The 21860-nt window shown below is 42.3% G+C and overlaps 2 protein-coding genes and 1 non-coding gene across 4 annotated transcripts; 2 read left to right on the top strand and 1 right to left on the bottom strand.

Annotated features, from left to right (window-relative positions):
* Positions 1 to 2646: 2646 nt before the first annotated feature.
* On the top strand, positions 2647 to 13584 carry znf687b (zinc finger protein 687b). Of its 2 annotated transcripts, XR_013131914.1 has the most exons (11): positions 2647 to 2883; positions 4194 to 6516; positions 6690 to 6991; positions 7171 to 7355; positions 7602 to 7778; positions 8132 to 8294; positions 9033 to 9362; positions 9568 to 9680; positions 10721 to 10823; positions 11317 to 11973; positions 12910 to 13584. XR_013131914.1 is itself a non-coding variant. In XM_077009660.1 (10 exons), the coding sequence occupies exons 2-10, from the start codon at positions 4215 to 4217 to the stop codon at positions 11899 to 11901; spliced, it is 4260 nt and encodes a 1419-aa protein (XP_076865775.1). In that variant the 5' UTR covers positions 2647 to 2883; positions 4194 to 4214; the 3' UTR covers positions 11902 to 13584. The 2 variants fall into 2 exon arrangements, 1 of the variants encoding a protein (XP_076865775.1); XM_077009660.1 differs by having other exon boundaries at positions 11317 to 13584.
* LOC143517795 (small nucleolar RNA SNORA13) lies at positions 8809 to 8947 on the top strand. The gene has a single exon (XR_013132056.1). It is a non-coding gene; the product is annotated as a small nucleolar RNA SNORA13 (small nucleolar RNA).
* Positions 13585 to 16146: 2562 nt separating the features above from the next.
* Positions 16147 to 21402, bottom strand: hax1 (HCLS1 associated protein X-1). Its single transcript, XM_077009661.1, has 7 exons — positions 21246 to 21402; positions 19890 to 20089; positions 18623 to 18843; positions 18454 to 18508; positions 18254 to 18375; positions 16602 to 16713; positions 16147 to 16388 (listed from the first exon to the last, which is right to left on the bottom strand). Exons 1-7 carry the CDS (start codon positions 21314 to 21316, stop codon positions 16312 to 16314), a joined length of 858 nt encoding a protein of 285 aa, XP_076865776.1. The 5' UTR covers positions 21317 to 21402; the 3' UTR covers positions 16147 to 16311.
* Positions 21403 to 21860: the final 458 nt, after the last annotated feature.

The following is a 21860-nucleotide window of genomic DNA, read 5'->3' as shown; positions in this document are numbered from 1 at the left end:
AACAAATTTATGAATGGTTCTGTGCAAAACACAAGGTCTGTGTAAATGGCTAGATGTGATAAAATTAAAAACCTGTGTTAAAGGGGGGGGGGGGGGGGTTCAGTCCCCGTTTGGCATGTGGCAACAGGAAGTGACACCTAGTGGCATGTGCCACTAAATCTTGGCACTTAGTGTGGCATCTGCTTCGTTTGATGAATGATTCTAGCTGACAGCCAGGGCCGGAGTGGGCCCCTTTTTCAGCCCCGGAGTTTCATGCCCAAATCCGGCCCAAAATTATTTTTCCCTCCCAATCGGCCCAAACTAGAGATTGTCATGAGCCGGCCCATCGGAAATCCTCCCAAATCTCCCAGTTAGCCACTCCGGCTCTGCTGACAGCTAGCTAGCTAGCTCTAAATTATGTGTTCAGAATGTTGTTTGACGACACCATGTCGAATTTAGCCAACTCTGAACTGATCCGAGATGCAGTATTCCTCCCACAGGAGCTGCCACCACCAAGACTCTATCCAGATGTAGAAGGTCTTGAAATTCTGTGACTGCACCCGGTTGATTGTGCGCGAACATAAGTCAAGAAAGCTTGCATGATATGAGCCGAGCCTTGTGTCAAGAAACATCTTGAGCAGGGAGACATTTCTCTTTTGGTTGACTTTCAATCCCAGTGCTTACACATATTTATTGCCAAAAGTATTCGCTCAGCCATCCAACTGATTAGAATGAGGTGTTCCAATCACTTATTAAGCAACTCTTGTTAACAAAATTTGTTTTATTTTATTTAAATTTTACATTTTGTGTTTTCCTTAGTGAAATTGTTTACTGCCTTTGTCATCATCATACTGATGTTGGACGAGACGGCTTGGCTCTCATTCTCCGCTCTAATTAATTCCAAAGGTGTTCTGTTGGGTTGAGGTCAGGACTCTGTGCAGGGCAGTCATGTTCATCCACACCAGACTCTGCCATGTCTTTATGGACCTTGCTTTGTGAAGTGGTGTATATGTTGGAAGAGGAAGGGGCCAGCTCCAAACTGTTCCCACAAAGTTGGGAGTATGGAATTGTCCAACATGTCTTGGTATGCTGAAGCATTCAGAGTTCCTCTCATTGGAACTAAGAGGCCAAGCCCACCTCCTGAAAAACAACCCCACACCATTATCCCCCCTCCACCAAACTTTACACTTGGCATAATGCAGTCAGACAAGTACCTTTCTCCTGGAACTGCCAAACCCAGACTTGTCCATCAGATTGCCAGAGAAGCGTGATTCATCACTCCAGAGAACGCGCATCCACTGCTCTAGAGTCCAGTGGCGGTGTACTTTACACCACTGCATCTGTCACTTTGCATTGCACTTGGTGATGTATGGCTTGGATGCAGCTGCTCGACCATGGAAACCCATTCCATGAAGCTCTCTGCGCATTGCTCTTGAGCTAATCTGAAGGCCACATGAAGCTTGGATGTCTGTAGTCATCGACTCTGCAGAAAGTTTTTGACCTCTTCGAACTATTCGCTTCAGCATCTGATGACCCCGCTCCATCAGTTTGTGGCCTACCACCTCTCAGTTGCTGACTTGCTGTCATTCCCAAACACTTCCATTTTCTTACAGCCAACAGTTGACTGTGGAATATACAGGAGCGAAGAAATTAATTCACGACTGGATTTGTTGCACAGGTGGCATCCTATCACAGTTCCACTCTGGAATTCACTGAGCTCCTGAGACACCCATTCTTTCACAAATGTCTGCATGCCTAAGTGCTTAATTTTATGCACCTGTTGCCATGGAAGTGATTGGAACACCTGATTCCAATAATTTGGATGGGTGAGTGAATACTTTTGGTAATATAGTGTGTGTGTTTATATATATTCTATATATTCAAATAAATTCATTAAGATACAGATTGTAAGGAAATTGAAGGAAAAATATAAAATAATTTAATGTAAATGTAATTTAATTTTTTCCTTCCATTTCCTCCTTACATTCTATGTTTTCCTTAGTGAAATTGTTTACTGCCTTTGTCATCATCTAGTTTAATGTTAGCTTTACTGTATTTACCCTCAGCACGCATGCACACACACATGCTTGCTCTCTCTCTCTCTGGCTGATCATTACAGCTGCTTCACTCACTCACACCTGAAATGTACATTATAGTTTGTCTGACGTATTTAGTACTAAATGTAACTGTAATCCCACATCAACTTAATAATAAATTGGTGGTGTACCTGCTACACACCAAGTAATATGTCAAACAATCAAGTCTATGTGGTGATATTTTGCTGATATCAGCTGATCGTTGTTCTGGTTTCACCACTGTTCATGCAGTGCCTGGCAGACACAGAGTGACAAGCATATGCAGTGAGATGGTTTAACACACTATAACGTTTCATAATAAAAAAATGTTTGTAAACAATGTTCAATTTATAAAACCTACATCCATCTACAAACAAAAAAGCGCTCACACACACAAATACGCTCTGTTGCTACATTTATAACAAACAAGAATAAAAAAATAATAGTAGAAACCTAAATGATAATGTATTAGCTGACCTCCCTTGGCATACTCTACACAAAAGTACAAGCAAAGCAAAACCAAGTCAGCCAGGGTACACCACGTATGAGATCCTGGAAGGGAGCAAATACATAAAACCATAAACGCTGGGGAGAATGTATCATCGCTCTTTAAGTAATGCACAGTTAAACATGTAAAAGCGTTTATAATAGACGTTCTTACATTTTGACAAACATAAGAAATCAAAAAATATACTAAAGCCTGCTAGCTAGCTGTGGTGGATGTAGCGACCTAAACTCGTTATCTGTCTGGACCTGCCCGTACTCGACCGATGACGGGAAGTTAAGGCGCTTCAACTGGAGCGAGGATAGTCGGGAATCTCAAAATCAGGTAAACAAATAATTGTTTCCACGCAGAAATATTCACGACACACGATTTTCGAATAGCGATTTCGGGAACGGGTGTCACTGGGCACATTTTGTTCCGATCCGATAGCATTCACGCGAAAGTAAATGTTGGATTACAAGCAGTGGCCTTCGTTTAAATGACCCCTCGCTGGCTCGGCTGGGAACGGTGGCCAGCAAGACGGAGCCTAAAATAAACTTTAGCCAGCAAGCTAACCAAGCTAACCTAGCTAGGTACAGCCAGACGTCCGCGCTCTTTAATTATTAATCTACTCGATTATCCGTTGTGCATTGCCACGGAGTCATGTAATGATACGTCCTATTACAGACCAAGATCTAAGTGCATTAGATCCCTAAGGGGATTAGGTTTGGTTTTGATCTTCCTTACGATTAGCCAGTTAGCCTGCCGATACGTTGCGAGAGCAGCTAGCGAGTGCGTTTGCTAGCATAGCTAGCGAATCGTCTGGTTCAGGTGGAAGTGTGGATTAGTCTGCACTAAAAGATAAACGTTGACCACGAATCTGGTGCCTCTTGAATGTTCTGTGTTATTAATTCATTTAACATTTCACGTGTCTGTAAATTAGATAGATAGACACCCACCCTTGTCAATAATCAGTAATCCTGGCTTTCTTTGGCTAAAGTTAGCTGCTTTGTGTTTTACCATATCGAGACCCTAGCTGGCTAGCAAGCTAGCTGTTTGTTGACGATGCATCACATAAAACATCGCTCGCTACCTAGCAGGATGTTGGTGGCAAACCGCTTGTAAAGAGCGCTGGTAATTATGAGCCACCACGTTTCATTAATCAACCCGTGTTATGTGTGTCCACGTGGTTCAATTAAGAAGCACATTTAGTGATCAGCTGGTGGGCTAACAAAGGTACTCATTGACAGCTGTAGTGGCGGCTGACTAAAACGAGGTAGATGTTTACAACACAGTCTCTATAGGGTAAAATTACACTTATCGATACGAGCTAAAATGGGTTACAGTCAGTCTTGCTAGTAGGACTGTATACACAACTATACTGTCATTCATCTGCCTGTCAACCAATTTATTCTATACAGTGGAAGATTTAACGTCTCTACAAACATCTCCATCTTCAGTTTATATATAGTTTTTATATAGTTTACTATACTATATATAGTTTTATATAGTATAGTTGACTAGTATACAATTTAACATGGTTATATAATTAATACATGAATGAACATGTCTATTGGCCCAAAATTGCTTTATGACCTAACCCCCAAACAAGCAATGACTTCATGTAATGGATATTTTCTTGGGATACTTTACAGGATTGAGTCCACTGTCCCGGCATGGGGGACATGAAGACCCCCGATTTTGATGACTTGCTGGCAGCATTTGATATTCCTGATATCGATGCCAAAGAGGCCATTCAGTCAGCACCTGAAGAGGTGGAGGGGCACCAAGGGTCAAGCAGTGGGTCCCTTACAAAATCTGGTGACGGTGGAGTAGGGGGAAGCTCAACCATTAGAGCCCCCAGCCCTTCCGCAGATTCACAGACTGACCCATCTATTGTTAGCGTAATTGTAAAGAACCGGGTTCGCACGGAACCCTTTGATGGTGATGTACCAGTGTCAGAGCCTCTCAATCATAATGGATTTGTGTCCTCGTCTGGGTCAGCTCATATGCCTCAGTCCCGAGGCCAGCCAAATGGAGAGCAGTGGGCACTATGTTCCTCAAAAGTGAATCCAGATCCTACAGGGGCAGTGCTGGGACCTACAAACACTTCCAAACAGAGCAGCAATATCTTCAATAAGCTGAAACCTCTGATGGCACAAGGAGCTGGAGACCCTGTTGGAAGGGCCAGGAAAATGCAGTTGTTGCAACAGCAGCAGCATTTGCAGCAAGAAACAGGATTGGAGGGATTGGAGAAGACGAAAGGCGCTGCTATTCCTGTTGGCACAAGTGGAGTAGCATCTCCTTTTTTCCCCCCTCCCAAACCTTACCTGCCAACGTCTTCTGCAGTTCCTTCTTCGTCACCTTCATCATCCTCTCCTTCTGTTGGGTCACGTGTTTCAGGAACTGTTGCCTCGTCACCACTTGCTACAGCTTTAACAGAGCCATTCAATGGTACTCCACGCCACAGTGGATCCGGATTCAGACGTATGGACTCGGATGAGGAAGATTCAGATCCAGATTCTGGGGGTTCACTGGTCATTCAAGAAAGTCCAGGCTCTCCTACCTCTCCAAAACTCTCACGTAGACTCAAGTCCCCTGCTGAGAGTTCAGAGTCCCCCTCACTCCCCCACTTCGGACCCATGTCTTCAGTTGCTTACCCCAAACCAGGGGACATCCCCATGGCTTCACCAGCATCACCTCGGGCACAACAGAACTGGCTTTCCACACCTGCTCAGACAGGGACTGGGAAAAGCCCACCTCCAGAAGAGCGAAACCCAGAACATGTGATCGAGGAACGTGATTCGCCAGAAAGTCCAGAGCCTGAGATCCCTAAGGCTTCAGTAGCAATGCCTGCAGCTTCCAAGAAATCTTTCAGCCCATCAGGTCCTGCATCTTCACCATCCGCTGGCCTCCGAGAACCTAAAGAGGAAGAAGAGGAGATGGAGGTGGGCAAAGGAACACATGAAGACAACGGGGATACTACTAATTTAACCGGTGAAGACAACAGACAGAAAGAGGAAGAAAAAATGCAAGTGGAAGATGAGAGCAGTTCTACCCAGTCCCCGACAGTCCCCAACGTCAGCGCACCCAGTGGGGGCACTGCGGCTGATGGTAACATTCCCTCTAGGCCTCTTAAAGTGCGTATAAAGACCATCAAGACCCCAACAGGAAGCATCACCCGAACGGTTACCCGGGTAGCAGGCAAAGGAGCCATTGCAGGCAAAGGCACAGACTCTGTAAAAGTGCAGCCAGGTAGTCGGACAGTCCCTGCTAACAGAGTCCAGAAAGCAGAATCTACAGCTGGTCGAATGGTGAAAGGTTCCACCCTGCCGGTGTCTACTCTGGAGGCCAGCAGTGCTATGCTGGCAGCAGCAAGCAAAGCCCAAAACAAAATTGGTGTCTCGTCTGACAAGACCAAGGTCTCTGCTACAGCTGTCAGTATCACAAAAGCTGCCAATTTGCCAGTCACGCCTGCAGTTAGTGGCATCAGTGTGCGTGCCTCCACAGGGAGGGCGACTAATGGAGAAGCTCCCAATGTCCATGTACCTTGCAAACCAGCTTCTATAGTCAACAGCACGGGCGCTGTTATTTCCCGTAGCCAATCAAGCCTGGTGGAAGCTTTCAATAAGATTCTCAACAGCAAGAATTTGCTCCCCAGCTACCGTCCGGATCTCTCTACGCCACCCCCACCCGAGTGGGGACTCCCCATGCCGGTTGCAGGGTATCGCTGCCTAGAGTGTGGAGATGCCTTTGCCCTGGAGCGTAGCCTGGCACGCCACTATGACAGGCGCTCCTTAAGAATTGAAGTAACTTGTAACCACTGTGCAAAGCGTCTGGCCTTCTTTAATAAGTGCAGTCTGCTGTTACATGCTCGGGAACATAAGGAGAGAGGGCTGGTTATGCAGTGTTCCCATTTAGTCATGAGACCGGTCACTGTGGAGCAGATGATTGGCCAGCAGGACACCACTCCAATTGGTATGAAACTACTGCTGAGTCCTTTGTTTTAAAATACATCACTTTTACATACTGATTTCACACAAGTCAGTCACTATAAATGTGCGTAGAACGTGAGTTTAACATGATAATTCTTAACATGAGTTTAACATGAAAATAGAATGATAATTCTAATCTTCCCATCATACTTCTAGGTATGCTCTCGCCCACGCTATCTTCTCCACCCCTCTCAACCGCATCTGCCCAATCAGGAGCCCAAACGGTCTCTTCCACCTCCAGTCCACTTAAGGACTCGCCCTCTCAAGGCACGGCTGCTTCCCAGCCGAGTCCAGCTCGCCGTGGGCCCCAGAGTCCCCATGCCCTTATGCCCCTACCATGTAAGAAGGGTGAAGTCCTGCAGTACCACAATTTCAAATGTCCTGAATGCCAGGCTCAGTTTACAGGCAAGGCCGAGCTTGTGGCCCACTTTCAGCAAATCAGAGCTACCCCCAATTCTGTAAGTAACCTCTGGACTATGTGTAATTGATAAACAATATGAAAAAAAATAAGGTGCCTATAAATTGCAGTGCATGCCAGTGGAATTGGATAATTTCAGTTACAGTGTAGTGAAGGGAATTTTAAGGATTGTTTCCATGATGGTGAACATCTGACCTTTCCTTTCTTTTGTTCTCTCAGACATGTATGCTTTGCTCTCCACCGATGATGCTTCCTAACGGATGCAGTGTGTCAGCCCACCAGCGGATCCATAAACACCGGGCGCCCCACGTGTGTCCTGAGTGTGGCGGCACTGCCCGCCAGGCCAGCTTTCAGACACACCTGGAGGAGGCCTGTCTGCACTTCGCCAGGCGCATTGGCTACAGGTCTTCATGTTGTCATGAATGTATAAAAATAGGCATGTATGGAGAAAATAGTTTGCTCTGAAGATTTAGTCTGTGCTAGCTGCCAGCATAGCTAAGACTTTTCTTTACTCAGCTCTGATACTACACAGTTCAGTTAGGTTTTTTTTGTTGGTTTGTTCTATTATTCATAGTGACCATTAAACCAAAGTGGTTTGGAGAAAGCTACATGTGCACCATTGTATTAACAATCATTGATCCGTTTCTCAGATGTTCCAGCTGTCAGGTGGTGTTTGGTGGTTTGAACTCGATCAAGTCTCACATTCAGACAGCTCACTGCGAGGTGTTCCACAAGTGCCCCAACTGCCCGATGGCCTTCAAATCGGCTCCCAGCGCCCAGGCTCACATCAGCACCCAGCATCCCACCCTCACTGCCGCACAGGCCAAGTACGTATTAGGAACCTGTGCTGTTCTTCATGAAAAACATGCACCGACATATACATCTGGGCACAGAATATAAGTGGTATAAGTTGCTTCTCTAACTTTGTATTTACCTCATGGTATAGTTATTGTGCAGTGTGTTGCTGCATTTCCAATTGCATAATTAACAAGTAGATCAGTTTTTTTAAAATACACACTTCCCCTTGTGTTTACCCCAAAATAGTACTTCCTGTCCTTCCTGAACACGACAGTCCTTGCAGTGGTGATCAAAGAAACTGATAATCTTTCAAAATGGCCAGTGAGCTATAAGAATTCTTAATTTTGTCTGATCTCTGTTCATTTTATCTTTTCTTCCTTAGGATGATCTACAAGTGTGTTATGTGTGACACAGTTTTTACCCAGAAACCTTTGTTGTATATGCATTTTGACACTCACTTGGCAAAGCAGAAAGTGCATGTGTTCAAGTGTCCAGACTGCACCAAACTATATGCTCAGAAGGGTTCTATGATGGAGCACATCAAGGTTAGTTTCTGCATTCCAATAGTGCATTGCTAAATGTTGTTACATCTGTGCATGTTAAAGATTCACTCCAGAATCAAATACATTCAGTGGATTTGGGGAAGTGGCTTGCTCCTATTCCAGTCTGATGAAATATAGGGCACATGTATTCACATTTTTATAATGTCTTACTTTATATTTTTAAACTGTAAGCAGCAATCAAAATTGGGAAGCTTTCTCACAGTAAAAGCAAATAATTAAGGCACTACCATGAAAGAGTCCTGGCTCCTAAAAGTTCTCCTGATCGTAGCTCCTAAAGGTTCATCCCTGATATCGACTAGGTTTTGGGTCAGAAAAGGCAGTAGCATGGAATTGTAGTACAACAAAAATAGTTTACTTATACCTGGGGTACATTTAAAACTAAAAACAAAAAATACTAAAAAGGTGTCATTATGTTTCTGAGAATATTTGATTCTGGAGTGCGCCTTTAAAGTGCCAGTAAATAAATAAATTATATATTCAGCTTATATTTTTATCTTGCCTTTTTGTGTTGCCCATTCTTTGTTTTCCCCTCAGAAGAATGTGGCGTCAACAAAGGCATACAATAAAGTCTTGGTTTGGCCTTTACTAGGTAGCATCAGTGTTACCTTGTGCAAAGCTCTGTACCAAGCACATAATACATTTCAGGCTACTTTAGTCAGTTTGCAAGTGCAAAGTGCCTCACTGATCTCTGATTGGTTTTCCTGCTCTTCTGTCACTCAGACTGCCCATAGAGGTCTGTCAGGCCAAACAGAGGCTCTGCCCACTGCCCCATCCACTGTCTCAGTTACCGGTGCTAACTCCACCTCAAGAACTAAACAGTCAGGAGCAACAGTTGGCGTCGAGGAGTCCTCACAGGGACAAAAGGAGGAAGATGAAAAAGAGGAACAAGGGGAGGAGCAGGAGAATGAAGAGGAAGATGACGACAACGAGGAAGAGGAGGAACCCAGTTCTCCAGAGAGTGGGAGCATGGAGTGGAGGTGCCGAGAGTGCAAGACCCGTTACTCTGAGAGGGAGGATTACATCGACCATATGAAGAAGGAACATGGAACGGTACATATTTAGCATCTTTAACATTGTTAGTAAGTTAAATAATGTTAAAGATACTTCATATTTTGGGGAATATTGCATGAGTCAGACGTTGACTTTGAGAGCAGTGCCATAAGCAGGAGTAAGTCCGTGCTAAACCATGTAGACTTTTGCTTTAAAGATGCATGTAGACAGCATAATGTGATGCATAATTCTCTGGTTCTTGTAGTCAATGAAGAAATTCCCATGTCGGATGTGCGAGCGCTCCTTTAGCTCAGCAAACAGCCTGCGTCGCCATGTTCGTGTCATTCATGAGGGCGTCAAGAGAGTCTTCCATTGCCAGTGAGTTCACCAAAGCCTGAGCATCTTTGTCATGTTGATTATACAGGGGGTCCTCGACTTACGATGTTGAACCATTCCTACATCGTGTCATAAACCGATTCTCTGTGTAAGTCAGCATTACGTACATACTGGATGTAAATAACATACTGTAAGCACTTATCCTATCCTAACACAGTAATAATCAAAAAACACATAAAATACGTTTAATAATTAAATGAAACAGGAATAAAAACAGTAATAAAAAGTTTGCATTACGACATTTATGACGCAAAACCACTTAAGTCGAAACAAGGCTTTATACAGTAAATGGGAGATATGTCGTAACCATGAAACACTAACTCGGGACTGACATAACCTGAGGACCTCCTGTATATACATATATATATTGGCAATATGGACCATGTCCAAACTTTTTGGGACCACATGTGTGTCCTGTGCACTTAAATACTCTAAACAGGTGCCAATTCCAATTTAAATAACCAACTTGACCTTACAGTGAGTATAACCTATAGATCAGGGGTAATCAATTAAATCTTTCCGCGGTCCATTTTTGGCAGATAGCTCAGACCTTAGGTCCGGGTTCGCGATGGCGAACGAAAGTTGTTGAGCGGGGGGGTGGGGGGGGGGGGGGGGGTGGCGAACGAAAGTTGTTGAGCGGGGGGGGTTGAACGTAACACTCAAATGGGTGGTGACCGTAACACTCGTCTAAAAATAAATTCTCCGTTTTAAAATATAGTCTCCCGTTAAAATTTTTTTTGGCATTTGGGTCCGTATCCAGTTAATCAGGAATGTGATTGGGTCCGGACAGGACGGCGTTCGGGTCCGGATCCGGACCGCGGTCCGCCATTTGGTGATACCTGCTATAGATAATCTGATTAGCCTAGTATATGTAGTAACATGTTTGTACATTGTGCAATCATCGTTTGTGATGTCTTATGGACACATTTGGATTCAGGTGAGCTATTTGTCTAATGAACATGAACAATTCAGATACTTCAACACAGAAGAATTTAAACAATTTGTTTGTGCTTCAATTTCAGGTACTGTTCAGAGGGCAAGCGAACGTTCAGTAGTCGTCTGATTCTGGAGAAGCATATCCGGGTCAGACATGGCATCCGAGCCAGACAGCCCATAGATAGACAGGTAAGTGGAGCATCTCCTGTGTCTTACTGCATGATTGCAGTGGTGTCACTCATACTTGGACCAGGACTACCAAGTTCTTCCTTAACCCAAAGACTCATTAGCAAAGTAATTTGAGATAACACATACAATACTGTGCAAAAATTGTAGGGCATTATTAGAGTTGTTTTGGCATAATGATGTAATGACCATTTATAATTATCCCACAGACCCTTTAGACTACAACCAGAAAATAGGGTTGTTTGCAGTTGTATACAGTATTTAAAAAATAAACAAAAAAAAAATCTGGAAAAAACAGCTCTTGTAGGTTATAGTGGCAAGTATTCAGTGTAACCGCCCATTACATTTGAGCAATAGCAAGAACCTGACCATCTTAAACCTAAATGGAAAATTCAGAAACCTTCAGGACCCTCTTTCCAAAAGAGTTCAAATGTGTTTTTTTCACAGACCTGTATACTTATATACTGTATACTATATTTTCAATGTCCCCCCTCAGAATACGCCAAACACTAGGAAACGCTCAGCACCAGGCGAGGGAGCGGGAAGCTCGTCCGAGGCCGACTACGAGGGTGGAGCTCCCTCCGTGGGCGGAGGAGCCGACGCAACAGACACGGGCGGCGAGGAGAGCCCGGCGAAGAGGACCCGCTCGTCCGAGGGCCGGACGGCGGAGGAGGACGCGGAGGACGGCACGTTCCGCTGTGCGCCGTGCGGCTTCACCACGCAGGACTGGGAGGAGTTCCAGCGGCACATCCCCAGTCACTGTGACGCCGAGTCGGCCTCGCAGCAGTGCCTGCAGTGTGGCGCGTGCTTCGCCTCGGCCGGCTCGCTCAGCCGCCACCGCTTCATCACGCACCGCCTGCGGCAGGAGCAGCAGGATGGGCGCGGGGCGGCGGCCCCGTCGCCGGGGGTGTCGCCGCACGCCGCGTCGCCCTCTTCGCCCAGGGCAGGGGAGGAGGGCGAGGCCGGCATGAGCTGCAGGGTGTGCGGCCGGCGTTTCGACAAGGCCGCGGACCTCAACACACACTTCCGCACCCACGGCATGGCCTTCATTACCGCGCACAAGACGGACAAGCCTGTGTGAGGATAGAGGAAGGTGTAGGGAACCAGAGAGTGGAGGTTCCTACCTGCAATGAAGAGGAAAAGTCACTGCAAGGTGAACAGCTTTATACCGACTGCAACTCGCTGGTCAATCAGTGGCGTTAGTGAAGTTATACACTGATTCGGGGAGAGGGAAAGGGGGTTCGGGTTAGAATGGATCTTGTCTCCATAACATCCAGCTTCTCTTTGTGTCTACCTTCATGCACCTGCTTTTACTTCACTGTTATACAAAGACTTACAAGAGTGCAGCTGTCATGCAATAGCAACTAATTCTAATCTACCCACCAATTTTGAATTGTATTGTTGTCAGTACATGATGAACATACTAATATAGTCAGATATATTAGCAATTTGCTTTAGAAAGTCAAACAAATTTGAATAGCTGTAAACGGTCATAAAGATTGGATTGAATGAGCAACTAAGAATAATAAAGACCGAAAAACATTTGAACTGCTTGCTACATGATATTGGCCAACTAGTCTAGATTTTTTTTAAATCAAAATTTTCAATACAAAAAAATATATTCATAATTGTTATTTTGACCAGCCCTTTTATTTTTCTGTCTGAAACCAACATTCATATTTTATTTAAATACATTACACACATTCAGGTCTCTCTTCCTTACATAATTTTCTTTAATATTTCATTGTGGTGTCTAGTGTTTACACAAGCTAGGCATTAGGACAAACTTTAGGTCAAATTGAAACCATTCCGAGGTTGTTTATTAGTTAGAGCTGGAGAGTCCCATCCTACCTGATCCAGAATTTGAACTCAAATCATAACAGAGCATTAAAGCAAAATAAGGGTGCTAGTGAAGGGTTTTCCTGTTTGTACAAAAACACTGACTTTTATTAATAACAATATTGTATCATTGTATTATTGATATTTATTTATATGAATCATTCGTACTTATTGTGAGTCATTAGATGACTTTGCAGAATGAAAAGCAGAAGTAGAAGTGATAAATATGGATGTGTTGGTGTCCGATCAGGTTTGAAACGAGTGCTGTGGGTCTATCAAGGAGAAAAAGGCAACGGGGGATATAAAGTCAGCTCCATCAACTGCAAATGTCAAAAGGTCAATGTTGCAAACATATCATAGAAATCACACGTAACAGTTACGCCACAGAGGTGTAATTAAGACCTGTATAAATGCAGTACATTAAAGGCTTGCTCTGGTTGTTTTGTTTAGAAAATGTGAACAAGTTTAGACTTTTGTATTTGTGTTGCATTTTCCCCTCCCCTATAGCTGATTTCAGATATCCACCGTGAAAGTATCGTTTTTGGGGGAAAAGGAGCCTGGGTGTATTTTTAATGAATTTATTCTAATTAAAAAGAAAAACAATGAGTGTGATGGATTGCTGATGCATTTTATGTACAATATTGTTTCTTTTTTCATTTGATAGTAGACTTTCCTATACAAAGTGTCTGTGCTCGTTAAAAGCCACATTTCTTAAAAATGCATTATGAATAATATTGTGGTCATGTGAGTCATCTGTGTATGGATGTATGAGTGTCTAACCTAAGTCACCTGTTGTATGTCCTTTGCATAAGGAGAATTTCAGACATCCATCATATTCTGTGGTGAACTTGGGTATGCCTGTTTTACTGCCGTACACTTTGTGTCAATTCTACTTTGTTTCTGAATAAAATGGAAAATTGTTACAGGAGAAGCTGCTTTCCAAGTTTCATAAATACTATAAAAGTCTGGAAATAGTCTATTTCTTTATATGACAATCCATTTAAACAAACTTGCACTTAAAAAAGGAGAAACACTGAATATAAGTGTGTAAAAGACCTTGAATTGCTGCATGTACCATGAACTGCAGTATGTGACAAGACCTAATCTATTTCTAACCCAGGCACAGGTTAGATTCATGTTTCCGTTAATAATTTTTCTCTCAGAAATCAAATGTCCAAGTAAATGAGCAATTCCTGTCACGATACCTAAGTAATATTTCTATAAACTGGTGAGAAACTTGTGCTGACGTGTGAGCGTTAGACTGACCTGAAAACCTCATCTCCCCGGCCAGCAATGCAGGTGATGACTCTAGGCCCAATGTCTCGTGCTGGATTTATGGCATATCCACTGTTTTATCCCATCAAGATGCCAATTACCATGACAACTGCACCCACTGGGATGGGCTCCAGACCAGAGGGTGCTGGAGTGTTGTGGCAATCACCAAGCGCTAGAATGCAGATCAGCAGGGCTGCCGTGCCAATCACCTGAGGATCAAAATCAGTCTGAACCATCTGTTTCTGGTATAAAAAGAACCTGATACTTGAACCTTTTCACATATAGCAAGTTGAAAGTAGCCAATGATAATAATATGTGTTAATGTTGAGGAAAATGCAATGAAATTGCGGCCCATTAGCCCATTAACGGCCCGTTAGCACAAATCTGTATTTGTGGTCAAAAATTGGTTCTATAGTTATAGATATGGTTCTAGTTCCCCGGCCAAGTAGTCACAGTCCCTTCAGTGTAGATGGTGAGTCTCAGGTAGGAGTTAGCATCAGCATGTCCTCTTGCAACAATGGCACATCTAACTCCCCGGCATCAGTACATCCACCAGCAAGCCAGACCATATCCTAGGTGCTTGTAGGTGCTTGCATGCAATTGTCTTAGGTAGAAGCATGACAATAGATGGACAATACAGGTTGATTGTGTGGACATAAATTTAAACAAACACTGATTTAAACATACATAGCTCACGTGCCAGTGATTAGCATATGGCTCTGGCAGGCTAATCTATAGCAGCATAACTAAAGGGAGGGCTACAAAGGTGACCACAGTCACGAGGGCTCACTGAGACATTGCTTTCCAGCCAAGTCATTGTCACAACTAGAGTGATGCCATGACACAGCTGGATGACAGCATCAACAGACTACCTGAAGTCTCAACGTCTGGGGGCCTCTGAGCCCCACACCTTATAAGGGGAATATTAACTGAAGGCTTGATTAAATAGGTGAGTCTTAAGTCTAGATTTAAAGATTGGAACTGTGTCAGAGTCTTGGATTGGAGCTGGAAGGCTATTACATAATTGAAGGGCTTTAAAGGAGAAAGCTCTGCCTCCAGCTGTAGTCTTACAAATTTTTGGAACTAAAAGAAATCCAGCATTTTGGGAGCGCAAAGGGTGAGATGGGTTGTAGTAAGCAATGAATACACTCAGATATTGTGGGGCAAGACCATTTAATGCATTATAGGTCAACAGAAGAATTTTAAATTAAATTCGATATTTAAGAGTCTTTGCTATTTTACGCTGGGTAACACCATTTTGGTATTGCTGCATCTTTCTGCGCAACAATTGACTTGGTGATCCTCTTACTATCTTGGCTTCAGAGAGACACTGACACTCTTAGAAGCTCTTTTTATACCCAATCATGTAGTCAATTGACCTAATTAGTGTTAATTGGTGTTCCAGCTCTTTGTTTTATGCTCAATTTCCTTTTTTGCAGCCACTTATTGCTACTTGTCCCAACTTTTTTGGGATTGTTGACACTGTGACATTTTGAATCAACATATTTTTCCCCTTTAAAATGTTAAATGTACTCAGATTAACCTTTTGATCCATCATCTATGTTTTATTACAAATAAAATACTGACATTTGCAATTTTCGCATCATTGCATTCAGTTTTTATTCACAATTTCATTAGTGTCCCAACTTTTTTGGAATCCGGTTTGTATTAAGTAGCTTTTGTGATCAGATGAACCAATGTAGAGAAAAAGCTACGTGGAAATGGAATGCAACATGTGCCAACACGTACATATTATTATTCATAAAGATTACTTTAAGAGCACAAAAAGAAATACAGGAAGGTCATGTGGGAGGCCCAGTGAGTGCAAAACCGCTTGCAAAGTGGCTTTTCTGGACATCTTTGGTGTCATCATCATCATGCTTTCCTCTTTCTACACCAAACCCCAGGCCTGTGAGTTTAAAGACCACATGAGGCTTTCAGAGAGCACGTTAACAGAAGATATTTACACCTTTACAAAGGCTACAGTTGGTGCTATAAATGACAATCACTACAGAACATAAATAAAGCAAAACAATTGTATACTATAGCTTTTATTTTTGATCTTGTATGAAGCATACATGCACTTAACCACTTAACCCACAAGGGTTCTTAAAATGTTTTTTAATTATCTAAATAGCAAGCTAAATAGCACTAACATTAGTTAGATGGATGCCAATACCCATACTGGAGAAAAAAAAAAAATCACAATCAATAATGTTATGGCATTCACTTTTAATCAGTACAGATGATAAATGGCAAGATTGTAGAAAGAAATAAGGCTTCAGAAAATGTTAAAAGCTCCACTACACATTTTAAGTGACAATGGCCTGCATGTTTGTGCCTTGTCTTCAGAATACCCATCTGCAGTGTTCTGCTTTTAGCCCTTGAACCCTCCAAAGAACTTGCTGAACACTGAGAATTTATCCTCCATGTCAGGGAATGCCTGAGGGCCACCTGAGAAGACAGAAGAAATTATATTAAAACTGCTAACCTGCAGAAATACCTGCAGCATGCATCATAGATAAATACATAAGATAATTAAACTAAACCACATGAAAGTCTTCTGTGAAGATTCTATGACCTTTCAACCAGCACTCTAATCAGTGTTGCTGGAGCAACTGAAGAGTGAAGAGAAACTGCCAGTTCAGAGTGTGTGTGTGAGCTGACCTCCTAGGAGAGGACCAGATGGATCCTGTGCATCTTCTGGGTTTCCTGAGCGTGTCACTGTAGTTTCCTCATTCCCCTGGCCATCCCTGACGGTTCGTCTCTCTTCTATACTCTGACCACACAAATTATGTAAAGGAACAAAAATGCACCAGTATGTATCCTTGTATCACCAGCAGAGGTGGGAAAAAGTACTGAAAAATTGTAACTGAGTAAAAGTATCTTTACTTTGCCTAAATTTTACTCAGAGTAAAATTTTTTACTCAAAAGTAAAATTACCCATCTCAAAAGTACAAAATTACTTCATTTAAAATGTAATTTGAGTGCAAGTTACTTTAGTTACTTTCAGTTATTTAATGCAAAAAAGGATGAGTCATGAATCAAATTCAGCACAAGTTGTTTTAATCGATTTCAAAGCGTATTTAAGTGCACATCCACACTTGCAAAATATCAGCTGGGCTCAGGAACATACTTCCTCACAGCACAAGGACAATCACAACCTGTACCATAAAGTACCACACATGTAACATCAGGTGTACCAACAAGTAAACACCGCGTCAAAACCAGAGACCGTATATACAGTCTCTGGTCAAAACCAAGACAAGAGTAGTAGACCCAAGTGCCGACAAAACTCAAAGAGCAAAATGTGTGCGTGCGTCCACACACACACACACACACACACACACACACACACACACACACACACACACACACACACACACACACAAGCAGCAAAACCAATCACACGAGACGCGGAATAAACTCAACGCGTAGAAAATAAACTCGAACGCAAAACACACTGGAGAAAAATGCAACAGAAAAGATGCTGAGAAAATTCAATGCGAGAAAACGAAACTTAGGACGCCAGGGGAAGTAACTGGCAGCAGACAGAACGCTGCGACGAAACAAAAACCCTTCCCAAAATAAACGAAGAACGGATAGGAAGAGATAAAGCAGGGGGAAAACTTGGGGTAGGCTAGTAAGTAGCGCAGGAGATAGTTACTCAAATAAGTAGTAGAAAACCAAGAGAGATAAGAGAGAGCGAGAGAGAGCATAAGGTGGTGAGACACCTAAACACAAGAAATGCAACCAGAGATCACAGAGCAAGGACTGAAGGCGTGAAGGCGAGCCAAAACGATTCAGCAGCGATACGTTTCACTAAGCTTCCTTAAGAAGCCATAGAGACAGCTAAGACGAATCACTGCTGATTGCACCTGGAGAGTCTAGGACTGACTCGGGTGCCTCTAGTGTTGTTAGGAGGAGCGGCAGCCGAGCCAGCCCTGACAACGCAATTGACTTTCAGTTCCAGGACTCAGAAGTTTACATTTCTGCCTGCATTTAATTTTTCACCATCAATGTTTTTTTACTCAGTAACTTGAGGGGGTTAAAATGTAGCAAAGTAAAACTACTTAGGTCAAAATTTACTCGAGTAAAAGTAAAAATTACATATTTCAAAAACTACTCAGAAAATTACAAATTACTCATAAAAAGTACTCAATTACAGTAACTTGAGTAAATGTAATTTGTTACTTTCCACCTCTGATCACCAGTATGTGTGATGCTCATGATTCTTATAATGCTTCTCCAAAAGGTTATTTCAGTGACCTTTTATTTGATCTTAAGAGAAGAAAAAGTGTTACAGGAGGATTACTCACCCCATCTGGTTTTACCACCTTGGTAACTATAACAGACTGGAAAAATGATCTTGTTTTAGGCTGTGAGGGAGCTGGAGTTAAGATCTGGTCCAGCCCACCAGAGGACACCTGTGAATCTAGATCTGGAAGCAAGGTCCACAAGAACTTGCATCAGCCAAGTGAAACAGTTACTGTCTGGACTACAAAGATGATGATCATACCTCCATCCTCTTTTTTTTCTATGTTCCTGTGTGTTGGTCCATCACTCCAAATGTCCTTAAATATCACCACCACCATGAAAGAATGTCACCACAAGAGTCACTAAACTAATTTTCATAAGTATCACAAATAACGAACAGACTTCAGGAAAAATAGAGAGATGTCATTTACCCTAGAGAAATGAGGCACGCGATGGAAAGGCCTACTTGGTATGTCTGGAACTACAGATGAAGGATCTCCATGTTTTGGCTTTACAGAAGGGGGACTGTGGAGAGAATCATCTGGAGTCTTCAACATGAAGTCTCTGAGAGAATTTCCACTTCCTCCTCCTCCTCCTCTTCTCCCATTTATCTCTGGTCTTTCTTGAGGTGGAATCTCAATGCTGGAGAAACCTAAAGACAATGAAGATAACTGTTTCAATTAGACTTTTTTGAAGTGATCACAGCTATAGTATAGAATAGTTAAATACAATTTTACACACACAGTTGTAAAGATTTGTGAATTACAGTAAGAATACATCTGTCAACCACAGTTACAAACCTGCAATGCAGGTAAGATTGTTTTGAAAGATTATGAATGAACTGTAGATAATTCTGACATTAGATAACTGCAAATATACATTTATAATTACAAATATACATGCAAAATAAAAATTTTAATGAGAATGAAGCCAATTCATTGTTTTACGTTTTAGACAAACTCTGCATGTCTTACTACTTGCATTTCAAAAGTGCACAAAATCAAAACTGGTGCGTATTTAATAACGTGAACTGCATACGCCTACTATACGTACAGTGGTGTAGTCCTAAAAAAATAAGTGGGGGGTCGTTTGGTCGTGGCGGTGTAGCGATCGCCAGGAGATAGCGAATTACTAACGCATCATGTATAAACCTAGCGTTTGACGTAACAGTCTCAGCAAGAGCAACATCCAGTTAAAATAAGTGGGGGGGTCGCTGTTCCCCCGCTACACACTCCCACTACACCACTGGGGGGATGCATCCCCCCTGTTAAAATAAGTGGGGGGTCGGCGTCCCCCCGCGACCCCCCCCCCCCCCCCACTACACCCCTGTATACGTATTATATGTGCTTTGTGTCCTACAGTAGGGTAGAAACAACATTATTAGCCGCATGAATGAGAGACGGAAGCCCAATTCCGCCGCTTGAAGAAAAAAAAGTCCATATAGAATTATGACTTACTATCTTGTTATGATTTACCGTACCAATGAAATATTAAGTCAATTATGAGATACCAACGCATTAGTATTTCGGAACAATTAACTATGAGATGCATCTCATTTTTTAGACACTAAGTCATAATTATGAGAAAATATGCCTATATCATAATTGTGAGATAGGCCTACATACAGTATGGACGTTTTTTTCATAATGTGGCGGATATAGGCTTCCATAGAGATAAGCATTTAAAGTAACAACACACCTTGACCAAATCCACCTAGGCCTGCGAAGAGTTCTTCCATCTCTTTCAACATGTGTCCAAACACATGTGGTTCATGAACGAACATTTCGTTAGGTCCGACACTGAAACCGAACCTGAACGCATCGCCAAAATGCTCTTCGTCGTGAAAGGAATCATCCTCCTCGTCGTCGTCGTGCGTCATACCATCAAAGAAGGGTTCCCTGGTACAACGAGAAGTTTGACAAATTATACCATAACAATATTTTATGGCAAATGACATGGTGCGTTTGTGTGCTTGCTGAACGTGTTTTAACCACATAGTTATCTGTACTAGCAAGCTAAACAGTACATATTTAATTCCGTTTGGGATACCTGCCGCAACACTCAAACTGCGTGAAGATCGTGGGTGTAAGGGAATTTGTGATTTACTGTCTGCAACCCTCAATCAAAACACTCATTCAGTTCACTCCCTTATCTGTGTGTCTGCTCCTCAGTTAAAACTTCTCTCCTTCTCCCCGTCTGTCTGTCTCTGTCTCTCTCTCCCTGTACTTTTCCACTACCCCAGATCCATGTTTTATTATTCTTACCCAGTTGTGTTAAGACACATTTTTATTCTGTATTTAACAACATGTATTATCATTGAACTTGGAGGAACGCTTTCCTGACACCGGTGTGTTGTGACCCTGTTCTCCTGAGGGCTGAACAAGTTTATTATCCTGATTATGAGCCCTGATGGTGTTCATCTACGTCTAAACGACGTTTAAAAATACCTTAACAGCAGGATATTGATCTCGCGTTTTTCTTTGTGTAGAAAAAGAAGCAGTTGTACCTGCACAAGCATTGAAGCCATAGACTATACACGTTCTATGTCTGAAACATCAGTCTTTTTCTTTAATGTCGTGCATGCTTTTGGTTTGATCACTACTACGCAATTTCAACTTAATAAGCTTTATTTGCATTACCCATGTTCAATGACAGGATTGCCAGAAGACGGACACTATAGAAAAGTCAAATTGACTTTTAGTTAAAGGTTTTTTTTTAAGATTTCAGGTTTCTCCGGTAAATTCGCCGCAGGTAAAAGGTCGCAATATACGCCACAGCTTAAACTGTTAGCTTTGCTCTAGCCATCGGTTTCCAAGTTAGCGGGCGTTTATTAGTTTAATCCATATTTTGACAAAGAGGACCCTATAAGATCTAGACATGTGACGGTTTAGTTATGATACACGTGTGGCTAGCTCGTAAACAAGCAAGCGGAAAATAAGCTTTCCTTTGCTATTTAATTTAGTAACATCGTTCACGAAGTCGCTAGTTAGCTACCAATCCAGCTGGTCGAGGTCAAAAATACTACGTTTTCTCTACACATAATAAAAGACTTACCGTCGGCCATCTCCACGATAGTGACCTCCGGGTAACCCAAAAAACCCACGGAAGAGATCAAATAAGCTCATTTAAAGTTACAATGTTATGAAAGCGAAAAAGTAAGCATCCAAAACAGAGCATGACGCAAACTTACATCACGTGACTAGCGATTAATGACGTCACGTCTCTTCAGGTTGACATTTTTCAAAATCTTAGTTCACGCTTCAAACATGTCCAAAGAATTTAATTTTACCTAAGTTTGGAAAAACAAATGTCAAATACTTACGTAAAATCTCATTGTTACAGTTAACATTAAGATGACAACAAACGCCACAAATATATGCATCAGCGATTTGAAAGTGCTGGGTGCCGAAGTTTAGCTCGCATTTTATGTTGTAAGAAAGCAATTAGTCAATTTAGCAATTTCTTGTGTTGTAAGAAAGCATTTAGTCAAATAAAATTAAATACTTTTTTGTTTTTTACTTAAAAAAGTGCAATGAACTTTTAAAATATAAACTAATTAAGTTGAGAACTGAATGTAATGGTATAACTTTTATAAAAAATGCGTAAATGTGTGCAAATATGTAAAAACCCAACTGTGATAGCCCAACTGCCACTTAAATAGTCTAATAG

Source organism: Brachyhypopomus gauderio, chromosome 6, assembly GCF_052324685.1.
Source record: "Brachyhypopomus gauderio isolate BG-103 chromosome 6, BGAUD_0.2, whole genome shotgun sequence".
Classification (NCBI taxonomy): domain Eukaryota; kingdom Metazoa; phylum Chordata; class Actinopteri; order Gymnotiformes; family Hypopomidae; genus Brachyhypopomus; species Brachyhypopomus gauderio.
This window is presented reverse-complemented; position numbering and strand designations above follow the sequence as displayed.